At 52.1% G+C, this 20,341-nt stretch overlaps 1 protein-coding gene across 26 annotated transcripts in view; it reads left to right on the top strand.

The window, feature by feature from the left end:
• Nucleotides 1–18,867, top strand: part of UROS (uroporphyrinogen III synthase) — a 41,831-nt gene extending 22,964 nt beyond the window's left edge. For 12 of the 26 annotated variants that reach the window (XR_011525555.1, XR_011525574.1, XR_011525546.1 and 9 more), the window contains 4 exons: nucleotides 7,242–7,322; nucleotides 9,262–9,347; nucleotides 10,332–10,430; nucleotides 15,353–18,867. Coding sequence is in view for 12 of the 26 variants with exons in the window: in XM_008525891.2 (XP_008524113.1) it covers nucleotides 7,242–7,322; nucleotides 9,262–9,347; nucleotides 10,332–10,430; nucleotides 15,353–15,487 (401 nt within the window). In the remaining 14 variants the exon portion in view is untranslated. Of the gene's footprint in view, nucleotides 1–4,738; nucleotides 5,417–7,241; nucleotides 7,323–9,223; nucleotides 9,348–10,331; nucleotides 10,431–15,352 lie in introns of all 26 variants that reach the window. The other 14 variants (XR_011525583.1, XM_070570490.1, XM_070570610.1 and 11 more) reach the window with 6 other exon arrangements.
• Nucleotides 18,868–20,341: the final 1,474 nt, after the last annotated feature.

Here is a 20,341-nt window from a genome sequence, read left to right on the forward strand (position 1 = left end):
CCAGTCCCCTTTAGGCGCTCTTTTCCCCGCACGTCTAATCCAAGTGCAGACACGCGCTCTCGCGCCCTTGTCTTTTTGACCCCTCCCTGATAGAAGTGTGACATACACCCACTTAAAAGATGAAGTAGCATCATCTTGCTTTATATTACTGGAGGAGAAATCAAAATTTTGCTCCTCGAGATTAGGGACTGGCAAATGTTGTCTGTTAAGGACCACATATGTAGGCTCTGCAGGCCGTGTGGTCTCTGTCAGAATAACTAACCTCTGCCCGTGATAGCCTGAGAGCAGCCATAGACCATACATGACATGGGCTGGGCTCTGACCCGGGGCTGTGGTTTGCCGACCCCTTCTGGAATGGGTTGGCTGTCTCCAAGCTTGGAGTCAGGGCCAGGTGGACTGCTCATGCCTGAGGTTTTCCTCTGAGGCTGTCCCTGAAATGGTGCATCTTCTCTGCCCCTTAGGTAGTGGTGTCAGGGTGGGCAGGGAGAAAGAACACCTTAAATAGGTCTTTGTATGGCTTCTGGGACAGTGGTGGATGGTTTTATTTTAGGCATGATGTTTTTAAAAAACATTCCTTCTCAAGGTGGTGTTTCTCAGTCTGCACATTTGCACACTAAGTCTTAGGAAGTCTTCCTGTCGTGAACCGGTACCGTTGGTGAATGCACTCCAGCTTGTATGTTTCTGTTGGCCACTGGGAGCCTGTCCTGGAAAAGGTCCCGTGCCCTTCGCTACACCGCGGGCTAAGACCCTGGAGCTCCATTAGGCCTTGGGGGAGCGGTCCACAGAGGAGGGGCAGCGTGCAATCGGACAGCGGAGGCACTGCTGGGTCTCCGTGGACTTTTCCCAAGCTCCCAATTTTATTTTCTTTTTTCCCCCAATTTTCTTTTAAAAATAATTTCTTTTTATCTTTTCTTAGTCACTACACACTCTGTGTTAATATTGAAAACTAGCATTTATTGAGTGCTCAGTGTGTCCCATGGCACTCTGCCTACATCGTTTCATTTAGTCTTCGTCACCACCCCGTGGAGGCAGAATCACCTCCACTGTAAGCTGTGTGTCCACTATGGTAGCCACTAGCCACATAGGGCCATTTAAATTAAATTAATGAAAATGAAATAAAATGAAAAATTCAGTTCCCCAGTCACTGGGCACAGTCCAAGCTCAGCCATCACTGGTAGCTCATGGCACCACAGGGACAGCCCAGGGCATTCCCATCATCGCCCACAGTTCTTTTCCACACTGCTGTTATAGCGGCTCTGGGGACAAACTGACTGTCTGTGGTCACAGAGCTGTGAGGGGACAGGGTTGGAGTGCTGACCTAGCACTGCCTGGCCAGCACTCTACCCAGGGCCAGCACGCTCAGTAGATCTGCCCCAGCACCTGCTGGCACCGCGCTCCCATCACCCTGCTGGGCATCAAGCTCTGCTCCCTCCCTCAGGGAGCTCCGGCCCAGTACTTGCCCAGTACTTCAGCTGAGAGTGATTGGTGTGAGAGGTCAGGGCGCAGTGCAGGGCACACGGGCAGATGTGCCTGACTGTGTGAGCAGAGCCTCACGGGCCCTCCCGAGGTTCCCTGGGCTCCAGCTTTGCAGAGCTGTGGGCCTTTTCTGATCACTCTCCTTGTAAGGATAAGCTCCAGCCATGGAATGGCTCAGCCATTTGGAAACCCGAGTCTTTGCTCTCTGGAGCTCAGCAGATGCCCTTTCAGCAGCTTGGTCATGCCTGTGGGCACTGATTGGCACCTCTGCTGCCCGCCCCCACACTCCCTCCCCTGTCACACTAGGACAGTCCAACAGGGTTCAGCAAACATTTGCCTAGGAACACCTGTGTGCCAGGCCCTTCGCAGGGGTAGGGGGAGGAGGATCAGGAGTAATGAGAGAGGGGGCAACATAGACATCAGTGACCTTCACAAGGCAGGAGTGGATTAAGCGACAAGAAGTGGTATAAAGAGCATGTGTATGGGAGGGCGTCCAAAAGAAGGCCGAGGTCTTCAGGAAAGTGTATGTAAAGAGAACACAGCCCGCTGGCGTCCCCATCAGAGAGGGGCCGTGTATAAGGGGAGCCTGCGGGAAGGACAAGACCTCCACCTACTGAGCGCCAAGCCTTCCCAGTCAGGGAGCCGCCAGAGCAGAGACAGTGCAGTGCGAGGAGAGCGTTGTCCAGGAGGCTGGAGGGGGGAATGGGGCTTGGTGGGAACAGTAGGGGACCAGCTGGAGAGCCATGGAGGTGGGCACTAGAGTCGTGGGCCTGCAGACCGACTGTCACGTTTCAAAGCCCCTGAAGCACTGCAGCTCAGGAGGGAGTGGCTCCTACCAGATCTGAGGCAGGAAGCCCACAGGGGCCTGCCCAGGCACAGCAACACTGACGGTGCTCCCTGCCTCGGCTCCAGCTTCCACCAGGATTGGCCCCAAGGGGAGTCACTGGCTTCAGGCTCACTTACATTGTCGTTGGGACTTTGTAGGAGTGTCTCAGAAGCACATCCCTTAAGTGCCTTAAGTGGGAGAGTCTCAGAAACAGATCCTTAACTTAGGAAGAGCATTTTTTAAAACTTAAAGAGCCATCACCAAACTAAGTAAAGGGAAGAGCAGGGTGGGATGCTGTGGTGGATCTGATCGGAGGGGAAAGGGAACCGCCTTCCTCACGGCTGCCCTGCTCCATGGCTGGGGTCTCTGCCAGGACTGCAGAGAGAGCACCGGGAACACGTTCGTTGAGTATAGCAAGGCGATGGCGGGCCCATCATGCACCTGGCATATGCTGCCATCTTGTGCATGTGGTCTCCGATTGTCTGATACGTTGCTGTGCTGAGCCCGTGACAAGGGGGTGATTATTAGACTCACTTTTACTGCTGGAAAGGGGGTGACTTGTCCAAAGTAACCGAGCTAATCTGTGCCAGGCTGGGCCTCCAGCCCAGGACTGTCTGGCTCCCAGGCTCTTGCTCTTTCCCTTCTTCTGTGTACTTCTGGTCCAAAATATGCTCAGTTGTTTTTCATCAGGTGAAAAAGTCACAGGAACAAGAAAGCGGTTCTAAGAGCTCATCCCACTCATTTGGGTGTGGACGCGCTGTCAGTGCTGGTGAGTCACCGTGGCCAAGTCGGGGTTTGGCTGCATTCTTGGTGACAGCTGGGGCTGTGGGGAAGGCCCATTAGGGCAGCTGCGCCCTGCTGACCTCAGAGCTCACCTCAGGGGCACCGAGCTCCCAACACATGTTGTAGCCTGCTCTGTTGGGAGGCTGAGCATTTTCAGACCCATCTCTCTAACTGGGCTGGGCTTAAGGAAAGGCCACCGCTGCTGGGCTTTTTGCAGGAAATGTTGTAAGCCAGAACTCTTAGACACCTTCAAGTTCAAAACACATGGTTCAGGAGACTAATTTGGGGTAAAAAGAGTTCACCATGTGCATAATTTCCTGCTAATGAAAACTGTTGGCCCCCTTTGTTCTCTGGCCACCTTCTCTGTCTGTATGAGGAGTATATTCACCTGGAAGCCCAGGAGACTTTTCTGGATTCCAAGAAGCGCTCTTGGAAGCAGACTAAAAGAGTATTTGAGGCTGAACAGATGTGTAGCTCCTGAAGCAGAAGGCCCCCAGTGGCTGCCTTGTTGCTTCCTGTGGATTGATCCAGACTGTGGGTGGCTGAGGAGCCATTTTCTTTAACATCAGCACAGACACGCCAGTTGCTCACTATTGTGCAGCCAGGTGTTGAAACAGCTGCTGAAAAGCCAAGAGCAGTTGTTCTGGCTCTCCAGCGGTGAGCACTGTCCTAGGCTCCTCGTCATGTGGCCCTAGCCCCAGGGTTTGTTTCTCAGCCATTGAGCCTCACCTCTGCTGAGGGAGAGGAGCATCAGTATGATTGGGCTCCTCCCCCAGCTGTTTGCTGGGTGGGATGCAGATATTCAGAATGTTCCACAGTGATCCAACTCCAGACTCTTTGTTTCTAACATCGTATCAGGGGATAATGGTCGCTGTTAAATGGTATCAAATCCCTTCTTTTTTAATGTAGAAATCAATGTAAGTGGTCGACCTTGGCATTCCTTGTGTGATTAAGTGCCAGGTTTTATAAGGGAAGATTACTGGTTCTTTGGGTGGGACACTTAGCTCCTTAATGGAATAGGTCGCTCCAGCCTGTTTCCTCAGCAGATGATTTGGCTGCATTCACAGTTGATGCATTAGCTCTGGAAGGAGATGGAAGGAAACTGAGTCATTCCTTATTCTAAGGTCCAGAGCTGTCAAGCTGGTGTTCCTCACTTTGCAGACACAAGACGGAAAGGATCTGTGTCACAGCTGAGATAGCACACTGAGATACACAATTAACTGACCCAGGGCTTGGGTGCTGGATATGAACAGGTTCTGCCCTTATCTCGGACGAAGGAGACTGGTCTGCATTCTTTGCAAAGCCCTTGTCACTTCCTTTAATTTATTTCCAGCATGTCTGTGGGTCCTAATAAATCTTCAGTTCACAAGTAGAATATCCAAATAATAATCCATCTTGACTGCAAGGAAGGATTTTCACCTTGGTTTTACCAAGGCATTAATGATTTTCTCCCCGAGTAAACTCTGAAGCTTGATTTTAAAAGCTAAGAATCTACTCTCAATGCTTGGAGTAAACAGACCCGAATCATAGTTATTGCTTATTTTACTTAAACACTTACTTACTATGATAGGCACTATTGTAAGTGCTTAAAGCTATTAACACATTTAATCTGATAGCCCATCATTCTGACAGACAATTCTCCTTCCCTTCCAGGATATCTCCTCTAACAGAGGAGAAAGTGCAAGTTAAATGGTAAAAGACAGAAGACAATTACAAAATTTAAAGAGAGAGAGGAAGTCAAAGGCAGTCAGACTGTGCTGAAGTTTATTTGAAATGTCCTCCTGGACTTGGAGCTGACAAAAGTTACTGCAGCCTTGAAGACTTGCTCAGCTCTTCTTCCCTCCCTCCCAATCAGACTCATTATCCTAGTTATCCACAGTTAAGTGCCCACTGCGTACACAGCCTGGACTGTCACAGCAGCACCTCAGAGGGTGAAATCACTGCACACCTGCAAGTTGTGGAGTTTTACACGTGCGCACCTGTCCTCCAATGAAATGACATTTACAAAATCAGTTTCGTTATCCTGGTTACCTACAGTGACTACTTATCGAGCCTCACCCCAGCTGCATGACACTCTCCTAGGAGTTTCAACACCGCTGCTGTCTTCAACCCCCACAGCCGAGCAGTCCAGGCCTCTGTCCTGCTAAAGGACTGGAGAGCGGAGCCTCTGAGCCCCATGATTCACCACTTGAGTGTCAGCTTAGACTCCTGCCAGGCTCCTGTCTCTCTCTGTTGTCCCGGAGAGACCGCCTCTCTCACCTCTGCAGAATCAATCAGCTTTAACATTGACCTATTCAGCACTGGCCTATTTGGTCTAAAAATCTGCAGGCGGTAAGCTTATCCCAAAAAGGAATGGGTTATTTGCCCTTGACTTCTCAAAGGGGGTTAGCTCCCCAGGAAATACAGTTGAGGTAGCTTTCCCCTTGGCAGTGAAAGAGGCTTCAACCAGAACGTTGTCAGCTTTGCTGCCCATCTGCTGCTGGGGCAGCGCTTTCCAGGAAGGCAGCTGAGCTGGTCTGGCCTGCATGGCCCAGCTCTCTGCTGAGCACTGGGGGTGCAGTGAGAAAGACACAAATGCCTGTCTTGGGCCAGGAAGCAGATGCTAAGCTCCCCATCTCCCTAGTAGAGGCCAGCAGTCAGAGAATAAGAATGAGCAGCTCAATACTCTGCTGGACCTGCCGAAGGGATGCTTCGAAGGGCAGTAAATTCTACAATCTCCCGAAGGCGCTTTGCACACCTCTGGGGTTCGGCTTGCTGGAAAGGTAGGCCCCTGGTTTTCCTGCCGGATTCCCACAGCTGCCCCAGAGCAGGGGGCTGAGAAGGGTCTGTTGGAGCAGCTTTGGCCCCTAGAATCCTGCACACCCCACCCCGCAACAGGCACAGACACGCAGGCACTGGAGGGATGCCTGGGCTCTGATTAAGCAAACAGCACCTGAACATGGCTTTGAAAATGTGTCTCTAGAGATGGCACCCCCAGTGCATGGATACATTTTCCTCACACTGGGAAAGAGAAGTCAGTGGGCATCTATTATCTCTATTTAAAAATTTCATAATTCCTTGTGTTCTTTTATATGTCAGTACATACTGATGTTTACAGAGCAGTTTAAATAAAGAAAACATGCATCGGTTTGTAGTTATTTAGTAACTTGAAACAAAGAAGCCTGTGGTTATTCCTCTTGTTTAGCTGGACATCATGGAGAAAGTGCTGGATGGGAAAAGTTTGGTTTATTTCTTCCTTTGATTGCAATCACCAAAAAAAGATGTGTTCAGAGAGGTCTTACAGATGTAGAAAAGTATATGTTTGTGTATGACCAACACCCATTAACACTTCTTACATTGGACAGACAGATGTGGAGGGGAAATGATTAGCTCTACTAAAATGCTTTGTTTTCACATTTGAGGAGGATTCTGGAATCTGACAACCCGTAAGTTTTGTTGGATGATATTGTCTCAAACTCGTGTTCAAATCGCATGCTGTCTTCATGATTCTGCAGTGAGCTTAGAGCGGAAAATTCCGTAAGTCTCCCCAGCATGGAGACGTGGAGCAGGGATGAGAGGCAGGGCCATTCTTAGCAGGCGGGGCTCCTGCACAGGGTCCCTCAGCCCCTTGGGCACTTGGCCTGGTGCTGCTGTCTTGGCTGGGATGTGAGTGGGCGTGCAGCTTGTCTCTGTTGGAGATGGCTGCAGGTCACTCTTGGCTGCTGTTTCTCTGCCTCCTCGTGAGCTGGAGCCCCAGCTTCAGCCGCCTCTTGTCCCATCCAGGGCTCCTCCAGAGGTAGAGAGTGTCTCCTCCAGTGCCAGCGCCAGGCCTGACCTCTGACTTCTTGATTCTGGTTAAGGTGCAGAGTCTGCACCCTAAATAGTGACTGCTGCCCAGGAGCCACTTCAGGATGAGAGGGGGTTAGAGGAGCATGGGGGACGGCAGCCCTGGCCTCTGTGGAGGTTAGTGTTCTCAGCACCTTCGTCCACATTACTTCTGTGAGCTTTGTATACAAGGCCAGCGTGGTAGCCATTGTCCTTGCCTCTTACAGTCGCTGGAACTGAGACCCGAGGAGCACAGCAGGGCCTGGGGCTGCTCCTCCCCACGCCCCTGTGCACGTGCCCCTCCCCTGGAGTGTCTCCAGAGCTTTTACAAAGTCTGGTTATTTATTCGCAGGGGAGTCATCAGCACTGCCTCTTCTCTTTCCCTGTGGAACCCTCAAAGGAGAGATCCTGCCGAAAATGCTCAAGGACAAAGGTGACTAGAATGCACCGACTCGTGGAGCGGTGCCTCCCTCTCCTCTCTGGCGTCTGCTGAGAGCCTTCATGGTGATAGAAGTGGTCAGCCCTGCGGGGACCACAAGGGAGAGCAGGCCTGGGTGGATCAGCCAGGCCGGGGGAGGGCGGGGCACTCCTCATGTTAGGTGTGGGGGTGCTGTCTGCTTTCCTTGCTTTGTCTGCTCAGCTCCAGCTGGGAGCACGCAGTGTCACTGAGCCTTCACCAAGGGTACAAGTGGTAGTGGTCTGGAGGCGACCCCGGGGCAGCTTCACAGGTAGAAGGACGTCCAGGGACGGAGCTGATCTTATGCTGGCATGCAGCATGCTCCAGCCCCCCCACTCAGGCCTCGCTCCTTCTGGGTCCCCTGTGGTCCCTGGGCTTTCACTGTCTAGGAACCAGCCCATGCCCTGGAGCATTCCAGCTCCGTTGACTCAGATGTCTGAGGTGTCACCTGCACACCTTTCCTCGTCACATAGTTGGTCTGGGAGCAAGAAGGAATCTGCAGTTTGAAGTACAAACTTTAGGGTGAGACAAAAACAGATGTGAATTCTCCCTCTGCTGTTCATTAGCTGGGTGAGTGAGGGCAACTCTCTGTGCATCAGTGTCCTGCTGTGAAATGGCTGTAACCATAGAGCCTGTCTCCACAGCTTCAGAGCCTGTAACCAGAGAGCGGCTGTGAGGTTACGTAGCATAATGCCTGGCTCTCCAAAAGCAAGCGATTCATGGAACTGCAACTGTTACACCCTCTCCCTTTGCCCTGAGCCTCCAACAATCCACATGAAGTGTGTTACCCAGGATGAATTTAAGCCCTGTATTAAAATGGAGCGAGATTGCATCTCTTCTCCCCTGTTGTCATCCATCTTCTGAATGTACCAGGAATACTGGCAGAAGACATTAGGCACTAAGATCTGCAAGGTCAGGGGCCTTTCTGGAACAAGAAAAGTGCCAGAAGAGAACAAAAGAGAAAGCTTGAGCGTGGATATCTTTAAAGAAATCCTACGTAAATCAGAGATTTGCTACTTCACTTTCTTTCTTTAGGTTTTTGGGTATGAAATGGTGATAGGTTGCTGTTTTATGCTAAAATTATCTTGATTCCTTCTGAGAGATTCTCTCCTACTTCATTTCCATAAGCCTGAGGTTTCCTTGCTGAGAGGCTGCCCTAGTAAATGTGTCTGTGATCGAAGTTCGTGCTGGTCACTTCAGTGCCTCCTCCCTCCTCGCCAGCTGTGAAACCCTGGGAGGGTTCAGAGTCACTGAATGGAACAGGAGGGAACGTGAGGCAGTCCGGAGCCTAATCCACTCATTTATAGGCGGGGGTCCTGGAGCCGCTCGAGAGGGGTGGCCCGTCCAGGAGCACGTGGCCCCGTGGAGGCAGAGCTGGGACGCAGCTCCTGAGCCAGGCCCCCCTTCTGGCTCATGGCCTCTCCCAAGACCTGCCCTTGGACCTCAGTTCCTGGCATCCGGTTGCTGGAGACCAAGGTTGCCAGGGACCAAGGCCTCTGGGCCTCAGAAGGTTCTTGGCTGCCTGCTTCAGCCCCTTGAAAAACTCCCTGAGAGCTCCACCCCCACCCCTGCCCTCGGCGTGGGATTCCACACAGACAGCACAGGTGGAGTGGCCAGGACGGTCCCTCAGACACCCCACACGAACACGGGAAGAAAAGGCACCCGTGGGTCTGAAGGCAGGCCATGGTTCAGGGCCCTGTCCTTCCTCTGCCATCTCAGCCTCCCCCGCGGTGTTCACCTGGCCGCAGAGGGCCAGCCGAGACTGCATGTCCTTGCGCCACACTCCCAGCCCCTGGCAGCTTGTTCCAGGAGGGTAGTGCTGCACTGGGGGTCTCCACTAACTGCCCCGAGGTGCAGAGACTCCGTTGTGTTCCCAGGGCAATGAAGTCTGTTTCCTGGTTTTGATTGTGTCCAGGGATTCCCATGGAAAGCATAACTGTCTATCAGAAGATTCCACACCCGGGAATCCAAGCGAACCTGAACAGCTACTATTCCCAGCAGGTGCGTTCTGTTCCTCAGGCAGGGTGGGTACCCAGGCGGTGGAGGCATGGGGGTGGGGGACACAGCACCTGTTGCACCTTTGCACCTGTTGGCTCCGTACGTGGTTCCAACATCCCCAGTGAGTGACTTTGAGGAAGTGACTTTCTGGAGGCTCCATCTGTTTGTGAGATGGGAATAGACCCATCTGGTAAGGTTTTTGTAAGGATTAAAGGGGATAATTGCTGTAAAGCCCTTTGTACCGCATCCCAGATGTAGTAAGCCAGAGGCTGACAGGGGCGCCAGCACTGCTGGAGCTGTAGGGGCAGAGGCTGGAAGGGAGGCTGGGCCCACACTAGACAGGCCTGCAGTGCCCACCAAGGAGTCTGGATGGACTTTGGGAGGCCACGGGGACCTTTGGAGGCTTCAGGCAGAAGAGTGGCTGGTGCGTGTCTGAGTTGACTGAAGTTTTCCACATCTATAACACGCCCCCACTTCCTCTCCCAGGACTGGCTTCTGATGGCCTTGCTGGTCGTGGGAGTCCTGTTAGCACAAACCAAAGCAGAAAGGCCACGCTGCCAGTCTGTCTGCTGTCTGCCCTGTCACCAGAAGGGATGGAGGGTTGACAGGGAGCTGGGCTCGACTGCTGCCTTACTTGACCAGTGCCACTTTGGCCACACTGCTACAGGCATTGCCCACTTGGCTGGGCACATGGAGTCCACAGTGCCCATGTCCTCTGGCCGGGCAGACACAGACCTGGGGGCTGGCAGAGTGACCCAGGAGCAGCACCCAGCCCCTCCGTCGCACTTTGCTCTCTGAACAGTTCCTGGCCTGAACTCAGCCCCAACGGGGCAGAGAATGCCAACACCAGCTGGGACCCCACCCCCGCTGAGAATCTGCCTGGGCTGCCAGGGGCTGCCTTCTGTGGCTGAGGGGTTGGCAGTGGCGGGGCTCGGGGAACATTCTCCGCTTCACGGCAAAGGAGTCATCTTGTTTTCTCCCCCACAGGGCGTTCCAGCCAGCATCACATTTTTCAGTCCCTCTGGCCTTACGCACAGTCTCAAGCATATTCAAGAGTTATCTGGTGACAGCATTGATCAAATTAAGGTGAGGTATTTAGTGGGCTTCTGGTCTTTTTCAGATTTTTTTTTTAATCTTACTCAGTGTCCTTTGTAAGTTTCCATGTAAGGTCAAAGCATTCCTGACCTAGCAGATGCCCAGATGTCAGCTCTGTAGAATTGGAAAGGCAGGGCTCCAGAATTCCCAAGCCCCAGGCTTGAAGCTCAGGAGCGCCACTTCCTAGCTGGTGCTCTTAGGCAAGTTCCTTAACTTCTCTGAGCCTGTTGCCTCATTTGTAACCTGAGGATCCTTATCCGCTTGTGGCCTTTATAGACATGTGTATGGTCTTGCCTGCGGAGTAGTCTCAGGGTTAGAGGAGAGAATTCAAGTGAAGTCCTCAGCTCAGGGCCTGTCACAGTCATTAGCATCCTTTCCCCCTTTTTCCATCTAAATGTCTTGAACTATCTATTCTAAAAGCATTCCTCTTTTTCCTATCTTTTAGCTCAAAGGACTTAACATTCATACTTTTTAGGACCTGTGTTTGTTATGAGTCTACGGGTCATCACACCTGTTATGGCACCTGTAATGAGAGTACTTTGTGGGGCTGAGGAGAGGGTGTGGGTGTGACCTGGGCCCCAGGACGGGGCTGCCAGCACTGTGGGCACTCACGCAGTCACACGGAGGGAACGCCTTCACCTCTTCTCACAGGTGCGTCCCACAGCACAGTTTCCCAGTTTTACAGATGGAGTGTTAGGGTTAGAGAAGTTGTGTGTCCTGCCCTAGGTCACACAGGTTGTGGGAAGAGCCATGATATGAAACTAGGAAGACCGATCCCACATTATTGGCCATGGTGCTAGCAGAGCCATGGTCAGATGACGGAGCGTTTCCAGGCAATGTGTCGTGTAATTCTCGCACCAGTCCGGGGTAGGAGTCCAGCAAAATGGGAACCATTGTCCTCATTACAGGTGAGGAAACTGAGGCCCAGAAAAGTTAAATGACCTGCTAAAGTCACATGGTGAGTTACAGGAAGGCCCAAGACTTGCACTTGGGTCACTGGGGAAGAAAGACAATGCCTAACTCTTAGGGTTGGCGGGATTAAAGAGACAAGACCACGGAGTGCTCAGCACAGGAGCCGGCACAGTGAGTGCTCGCCATTTGGAGGTTGGGGTGAGGAACGGTGCTGGGCACCCCATCTTGTCCCTGTGTGCCACACTGCCTCTGCAGGACCTGCAGCATGAGCCCATCCAGTCACACTGGCTGTGAAACACCTGGGCAGCCTGGTAACATAACGACACAGAATTCACCCCGGGCTTCTTCATATTCGTATTCGTCAGCCTTGATGAAGAACTAAAGATTTACTTAATTATAATGTATCTTCCTTCAAAAAGAAACATTTTTAAAAGCGCAGATGGACACTTGAAATCTAAACTTAGTCCACAGGCTGCCCAGTGGCTGGGGGTTAGGTAAGCGTGCCCATCCTAGATCTGTCACGTTCCCATCACCTCCAGACATTCTTGGGGGTTCTGCCCAGTCACCTCTTAGTGTAGCAGTAAAGTGTGCCACCCACCAGTAGTTAAGAATGTCACCGGACCGTGGCTCTGCACCACCAGGGAGGTGAACAAAGGACAGAGCGGGCGCCATCAGCAGTTACTGTGGGTTATTGGGAGCCACAGAGATGCTGTGTCCCCAGCGGGAGTTGTCCTTCATCACAGTGACTTCCCTGGCTGAGGCAGGATCTTTCCAGGTTGACAGAGGACACAGGCCTCCATCTGGAATGGGGAGCGTGGCTTTCCTGTCTCACCTGTGTTTGCCAGGTGGTCTTCCTCCCTCCCCAGGAGTCTTTATAGGACCCACCGTTTGTACAGCCCTGCACAAAGTATGGGTGGGCCACCAACGGTCAAGGGGTGACCACTGACCTGAACGTGCTGACAGTTGATTTGGGAAGGCCATGCACATGTCTCTAAAGGCCACACAGGGATCATCACAAAGCAGTAGGTCAGAAAATTCCTAACAACCACCAAATAGAAGCAGCTGAGTTTCCTGTTTACCACGTGCCAGGTGCATTCCCTGTTTTCTCACTGCTCACCCTCACACAGCCCTGTGAAGTGGCCATCTTCATGCCTAGAAGTGAGTAGCCAGCAGTGGCAGGGCGGGGCTCCGAGCCGGCTGAGCCCCGGTTGCGGCCTCGCACACCTGAGCTGGTGCCCTCCCTCCCCAGCTGGTGCGCAGTGCTGGAGTGAGGACGTTAGTGCTTAGAGACATTAGACTCCCCTGCTCCAGAGGGCACCCCCTGCAGCCCTGGTCCAGCCCTGTCTGGCGGGGCAGGTCTGTCCAGGCCAGTGTGGCGAGTCACACAGCTGGAACTCTCCAGACTCTCCAGATGTTCTTCGTCCTGTGATCAAAGGAATTCAGAGGGAATAATAGGCTCTGGTGGAAAAGTCATGTTGTGACCAAAACCTGCTTCTGCGGAGACCACGTTTGCTGTATGCTGGTTCCCAGTCTCAGGGAGTTTCTTTCTTTTTAAAATTTTTTTTAAACAGCTTTATTGAGATATAATTCACATACCATAAAATTCACTTTTTATGAATTAAATATGTACACTTTTAAAGTGTACAATTCAGTGGGTTTTAGTGTATTCATAGAGTTGTACAACTATCATCACCATCTAATTCCAGAACATTTCATCACCCCAAAAGAAACCCTGTACCCATTAGCAGTCGCTCCCCTTTCCCCCACCCCCCAGCCCCTGGTAGCCACTGGTCTACTTTCCATGTCTGGATTCGTCTGTTCTGGACATTTCACGTTAAGGGGATTGTTCAGTATGCAGTCTTCTGTGACCGCGTCTTGCGCTCAGCACGGAGGTTTCAAGGTTTCCGTGGTGCAGCATGTGTCAGCACTTCAGTCCTTTTTACTGCCAGATAATAGTCCGTTCTATGAACAGACCACCTTTTATTATCCATTCATCAGTTGATGGACATTTGGGCTGTGTCTGCTTTTGGGCTATTATGAATAATGATGAACGCTTGAACACAATATTTTGTGTGGACATAAGTTTTCATTTCTCTTGGGTATATACCTAGGAGTGGAATTGCTAGATCAAATGGTAACTTAAGGTTGAACATTTTGATGAATTACCAAACTGTTTTCAAAGTGGCTGTACTGTTTTGCGTTCCCTCCTGCAATATATGAGGATTCTAATCTCTCCACATCCTCGCCAACACTGATTTTTTTGTCTTTATGATTATAGCCATTCCAGTGGGTGTGAAGTAGGATCTCACTGTTGTTTTGATTTGGATTTCCCTAATGACTAATAATGTTGAGCATCTTTTCATGTGCTTATTGGCCATTTTTACATCTTCTTTAAAGAAATGTCTTCACATCTGTGCCATTTGTCCTTTTGTTGTTGTTGAGTTGTGAGAGTTCTTTTTTCTGGATACAAGTCCCTTATCAGATACATGATTTGCAAACGTTTTCTCCATCCTGTGAGCTCTCTTTTCCCTTTTTTGATGGTGTCCTTTGAAGCACAAAAGTTTTTCTGATTTTGATAAAGTCCAATTTCTCTCATTTTTCTTTTGTTACTTGTGCTTTGAGTGGTGTATCTGAGGATCCATTGCCTAATCCAAGGTCATGAAGATTCACTGCTGTGTTTCCTTCTAGTTTTGTAGCTTTAGCTCTTACATTAGGTCTTTGATCCATTTTGAGTTAATTTTTGTGTATGGTATGAGATAGGGGTCCGACTTCGGTTTTTTTTCCAGGGAGTTTCTTGAGGAGTGGATGCTTCACAGGGTGGAGTAGGGGGTCAGGGAGCTCAGGCCTCTGTGGGACAGCAGCCTTCTTCCTCTCATTCCCATGTGCCCCGGGGAGGAGCCTCAGGCCACAGCGTCCTGGTCCGCAAAGGCCGCCCTTGTTCACTGTCCCACCACCCGACCTGGGGAGGGAGGTGAGGCGGGGTGCTGGGTGAGGCTGCTCTTTCAGTTCCTCACGCTCACAGGCCTCTCCAGGTAGGTGCATCGTCCACGTTGTTAATCCGGGTGGGGAGGCAGGAAACGAGTGTGTTCTCTGCCGGGAGCTGTCGATCTTCTCCTTTCATCCCCGCGCTAGTGCTGTGAGGCAGGGATGATTGTGGCCCTTGCACAGGTAAGGAAACTGAGGCTCAGAGAGGCTCGGTGACCTGTAATGACAGCTAGCAAGGGCCAGAGTCCCGACTAAGAATCATGTTTAGCCCGAAGCGAGGCTCTGGATGTGGCCCTGGGACACGTCCTGCTGGTGAGGCCCTGGCCCTCGGGGTTTCTAATTTGGAATAACAGTGACCCTACAAGCAGCGCCATTGGCGGTCACTGAGCGTTTATATGTCCCGGGCGCTGAGCCACGCGGTCACACGCGTCACCTCACGTAATCCTTGCAGCAGCCCCATGAGGAAGTCTGTTAACCTTTCTCTTTTACGAGTGAGGGGACAGAGGCCCAGAGAGGGTGGGTGGCTTGCTAACGCCACTGTCCTACGGAGCTGGGATTCGAACCCAACCCTCTGGCTCCAGGCCCTGGTCTTGACTGTTCTGCTTTCCTAGGGGTCCAGCTACCACCCCTGCCACCCCCAGAGTTCCTTTTGACTTTGTCCTGTGCTCCACTTGACCCCCCCCCCAGGGCCCCGAGACACAAGGCAGAGAACTGTAGGCAGCTGTGGCTTCTGAGGACTCAGCCAAGAGGGCAGGCCTCAGGTGCCTGCCGCCCACCTGAGCCACAGGGACCGTGAGAGCTCACTCAGGCCGGGGAGGCTGCAATGAGATCATGGAGGTGAGGGCATTTTGCAGGCTCTAAAGCCAGACTCAGATCAGGAGATATTATCACGTTCATGAGCCCTCGCCCGAGCAGTGATGTCCTGACCAGATGTCCAACAGACCCTGCTCCCATCGCCCTCCTGCTTCCCCCACCCCTGCTGGCACACTGAGGCACCCTCCCTCTTCTCTCTGCAGTTTGCAGCCATCGGCCCCACCACAGCTCGCGCCCTGGCCGCCCAGGGCCTGCCTGTGAGCTGCACTGCAGAGAGCCCCACGCCGAGCGCGCTAGCCGCTGGCATCAGGACGGCGCTGCAGCCCCACAGCTGCTGAGTCAGCCCCCTGGACCAGGCTGCTCGCCACTGGGCCAGGACGGCTGCCACTGGTGGAGCAAGGAAGCCATGCCCTCAACTCTGCTTCCTGCTTAGTGGAGCCACCCAGACAGGGATCCAGACGGGACTGGGGCTGACATCGGGCCCACGTGCATGGGACTTCCCTCCGTGGAGGCTGACTCGGACCCTTGCCGGGCGCCCGCCAGCCCCCAGGCCCTGCGAGAGCTGCCTCTGGTGGCAGGAAGGAGATGAATAAACCACACTGGCTACTCGCACTGACTGCGTCCCTTGCTGCATGTTGTTTTCAGTGCAAAGCTGTGCTGGGGGAGGAAACAGATCTGCCCACGTTCCGACGAACCTGATATGAATGTGTGTGAAGTAGTTTTCTTCAGCTACAAAAAGGGCCTTGATGTTCCTGCTTTGTGAGCTGTTGGACTATTGTAGCTCAGATATGGAGAGACTTTCCGTCAGAAATGTAAATGCAGCGTAGCACAGTAAGGGTGTGAGGCAGGCGGCGCTTACTGAGAAGGGGCTGGTCTGTGGATGCAGTGCTGGCAGAGGGGCAGAGGACTTGTCCCCAGACTTGATGTCCACTTTTTAAATCTTGGCCCGGAATTTGAGCTGGGGCAGTGAAGCCTGGTCTGTCTTCAGTGACACGTGAATGGGTGGTAGGAAGGATGGCTGTGTGGCCCCCAACCAGTGGCCTCTGTGGAAGGTCCTTGTTGGAAGGCATCTTGTATCGAGCAGCTCTGCGTGCCGTGTGCACGGGGCTTGCCTCTCCACTCTCCATTCCTCCTAACACCTCTGAGGAGCAGACACCACTACTACTCCCTTTTCTCTGGTGAAGAAACAGAGACTCAAGGTTAAATGACTTGCTCAGGGTCACACAAATAGTGAGTGACAGAACCAGGACGAATTATAAGGGATTTATGAACGTAAGCACATAGACCCAGACCAACAACGTTCATAAACCACCTCCCATCAAATTAACAGCAGTAGGGAAGTAGGAACCCGCTGATAATTGCTGTGCAAATCTTGGTGTGACCTGGACAGCAGTTCTGCAGCAAAGGTACTGTGATGACTCCACAGGTTTTGTGTGTCGTCATTTTTCTGAATAGAAGCAGAGTCTGTTTCACTTCTGCTTTCTGATTTGGAAGTCGAAGCTGGATTGTTGAGCTTAGAATCCTTCCTGTTCTCAAGGAGCCCTTTTCTGCTGGAGGTATCCTCTGTTCTTGGGGAAGAGCCCAGCCCCAAGCAGGCCCTGCTCAGGACTCCAGCAGCACCTTCCAGGGCCCTTGCAGCCCGGGAGGTTCCCCCCCTCCCCAGCCTCCAGGTGCCTCCCACTCTGCATCAGCTATGCAGGAGCCGCTGCTGCCAGATGCTGCGCCCGCCACACTAGGGTTGCAGGAGGAATGGCTTGGGGCCAGCGTCCGGAGGGAATGTCAGGGACCAGAGCCGGCTAAACTAACCTTAGCTGTCAGGGCTGCTGTACGGTTCTGTGTATGACGAGGACTGTGCAGGGTGGACAGTACCTGGACTGGGTGAGGCAGTCCCCTGGCCACATGCTTGGAGGGCAGAGCATGGAGACCAGTGTCAAGTTGCTACACAAGTTTCTCAGTTTTCACCTACTCTCTATTTCTGCATTTTGGGCTAAGGCAGAAGTACAGACACAAATCCTTATGATTATGAACAGAATTGAAATTTATATAGAAACACTTGTTCCTTTTAATATTGCTGAACCACAGGAGTCCACTTTATCGCCATACTAAGTGCAACGAACGTAGCTTTCCTTTCCTTTTTTATTTTTTCCTCCCATTTTTCTCAAGGATTGAGGCCACTGCCATGGCCCTCAGAGTCATTCTGAGACCAGAGGTGCAGACAGCACAGGAGAAGAAAGTGAACCTAATCTGACCTGGGCAGAACCCCGTACATGCTTCACTTTATAACTGGATATGTGCAGGACTGCCAGCTGTGAGGGGTGGGCACATCCTCTCCAACAGAAATCAAGGCTGTTACTGGACAAAATTGTTACAAACAACTATTTCCAGGGCTCTGGAAAGGGGCACAAGTCAGACAACAAATTAAGCAGCATTTATTCTTGAAAACCTGCTCTATCTTTGGGTCAAACCAGTGGGAGCCTGTGGCCTGGAGATGCTCTCACCCCATAGTCCTTATCCGTGCAGGGCCCACTACAGGGACCAGCAGCTTCGCCACGAGAAGAGTCGACTGGATTGCGGCGGGAGGCAAAAACCCAGGGCCTTTTCTGTGGAAGGTGGTGAACTTGGTAGGAAGAGGACGAGAAAACCTGCCACTTTGCCAGTCTGGGGTTGTGGTCCTACTTAGGGGAGCAGCAGCCCAATCAGACATGTAATGGGGACAACCTGGGGATGAGAGTGCCACCAAAGGACTAGGTTGGCCAGTTGGGAAGAAGTGCACATGTGCAGGTGTGAGTGTGGGCCTAATGCAGACAGGCCAGAGGGGACTTTTGGGGTGATGGACGAGTGCTGAAACTGCACAGGGCAACCACGTGTCCCAGGGAATTGAGTAAAATAATTTGGAAAGCACTGCATTATACACGTTTTTCTCTATAGTATCAAAGTGAGATAGATTAGACAATGCACTAGGAACCGCGGCTGCACATCAAAACCATGTGATGTGCTAAAAACAGAGCCGCTCGGGCCCCACCCCAAGACGTTCTGCTTCACGGTTTCTAGAGCAAAGCCCAAGCCACAGGCGTTCTTAGAAGCTCTGCCACCTTGTTTGAAAACCACTGGATCACACGGACCAGGTCCCTCATGGCCAGAGTGTAGTCACTAACGTACCTTAGGAGCTGGAGAGGTACAGCATGGCACTGCGTAATGAAGAAGGAAGGAGAGAGACCCAGCTGGAGGCACATGGAAGACGGGGGTGAGAAGGGATGGCACGGGCCTCAGAAGAGGGGGTTTGACCAGGGAACTGGGCAAAGAAAGGGTGACTGAGGATCTGGTTATCTGTCAAGTGTTTTTGAGACAAAAAAGAAATTGTGTGTTCTGTTTTGCAAAAGTTGCTGTCCCTGTTTTGCAGATGTTGCTGTCTTGCAGAGAAATCACAGGTTTGCAGAAAGGCCCCTGCAAAATGTCCCCAGCACCACATGTCCTAAAGTTACCCAAACTTATTAGCATCTTAAATTCTCCTCCTCTAGGAGGGTCCAGCCAGCCGTTTTTAGATCACGTGATATAATAATGTGTACACCTTAAAAGAACACAGTCATTACAAATAAACCTTTTCATCTTCTGCTTTCTTTTGTATAAAGTCTCCACCGGGCTTGGGGAGACACTGCTTTGGGAGTTATCCCCGGTGGTCTCCATTGTTTGTGCAAGCAATAAACCTTTTCTTGGTCTACTTCTGTCTTGGTTGTGCTTTTTGGCTCCACGCTCATCAAGAGACAAACCCATTGAGTTCGGTTACAGAGGATCTAGAACAAGGAGGAGGCACGGCTCCCCACGGTGGGGCAGGGGAAGGAGGCGGCTTGATGTCACAGCCCAGTGGGGGCAGGGGGGGAGGGAACAGGGACAAGGATTTACTAGATGTTTACAGGCGTCTTCATCCCCGCAGCAACATAAAGTGACCTTTTGGAGAGGATGTGATCAGGGCTCAAGGTGAGGCAGGCAGGTCTGGTTAAAGATGGGGATCAGCTTGTCACTAGGAAGGGTCCCAGCCAACTTGGCAGGAGGAGCTATTCCATTAGAGAGAAGATGGGCAAAGCGGTGAGGGTGTGGTTTTCCTGGCCATCGCTCTAAGTGGGAACCTGGGCCTTGGCAGCTGGCCTGGGGGCTCCTATCAGCAGTTTAGAACATGAGGGCTGAGTCAGCAAAAGTCAGTTTTAAAGTGATGGGAGGAGCCCTGGTTCCGAAGAGACTGAGATGGCAGAAGGTAGAACCCCATCCACAGCTCAGGAAAGTTAAACCTAGAGAGGTCACACTCTGTTAGTTCTGCTCACTCTCCCAGAGGATTACGGTTCCTCTTAAGGACCACAGCTGTTACGTTAGTTAATGGTCTGTGGTCTGTGGCTGGAAGAGAGTGAATGGAAAGCCCGCATAAGGAGGAGCCCACCGGGGGCAGGTCCAGCTTGGGGAAGTTTAGCTTTTGGGTTGTGGATGTGCAGGCTGTCTCCCAGGTCCAGTGTAGCAGTGGGGAGCAGGGGACGAGGCAGGAGTCCCACACGACACCCTGATAAGATGCCCCAAGTTCTAGGTGGAGTGACGGCCCAGCCGGGGGCTGATGACCAACCTCCCTGTGTCCTTCCTGAGGATCGGAAGGGACAGAATGTGGGGTGGGAGAGGACAGAGTTGGGAGAAGACATTCAACAGAGGTGTGCAGAAGGCCTGCCAAATCCTGGGGCCTCCGTCCCCTCTTCACATGGGCTCCTGTGCACCCACCCCAACCAGCTCCCGTGCTGGGGAGAGCTGGTGAAGGAAAGTCTTTGCAAAGGGAGGGAGCAAAGTGTCATGCAGGAATCTAAGAGCCAAACCAGAGGCTGGGCCGCGGGCCGGTGGGTCAGCGCTGAGCCGTGAAGGGGTTTCCTCTGGACCTTTAGCCGAGGCTCATGGTTACGGGACACTTTCTCAGGCGCTGTTCCAAGTTTCAGGGGCTTTAACTCAGTTACGTGTAGGTAACTCAGTGGGTTAAAATAATAGCCCATGCCAAGTATTACATTAGATGTGAATGGAAGGTAACAAAATAAAAACATTGTGTTGTGGGTTTTCAGAAAAACAAGAAACCATTTTACTAAAAATTCTAAGGGAGAAAGATGTCCAAGGTAAGGTTGGCTAGTTGGCCTCAATATCTGTTACCCTGGAACAAAGACCCTCGACAT

The sequence above is a fragment of the Equus przewalskii genome, chromosome 1, assembly GCF_037783145.1.
Source record: "Equus przewalskii isolate Varuska chromosome 1, EquPr2, whole genome shotgun sequence".
NCBI classification, from domain to species: Eukaryota; Metazoa; Chordata; class Mammalia; order Perissodactyla; family Equidae; genus Equus; species Equus przewalskii.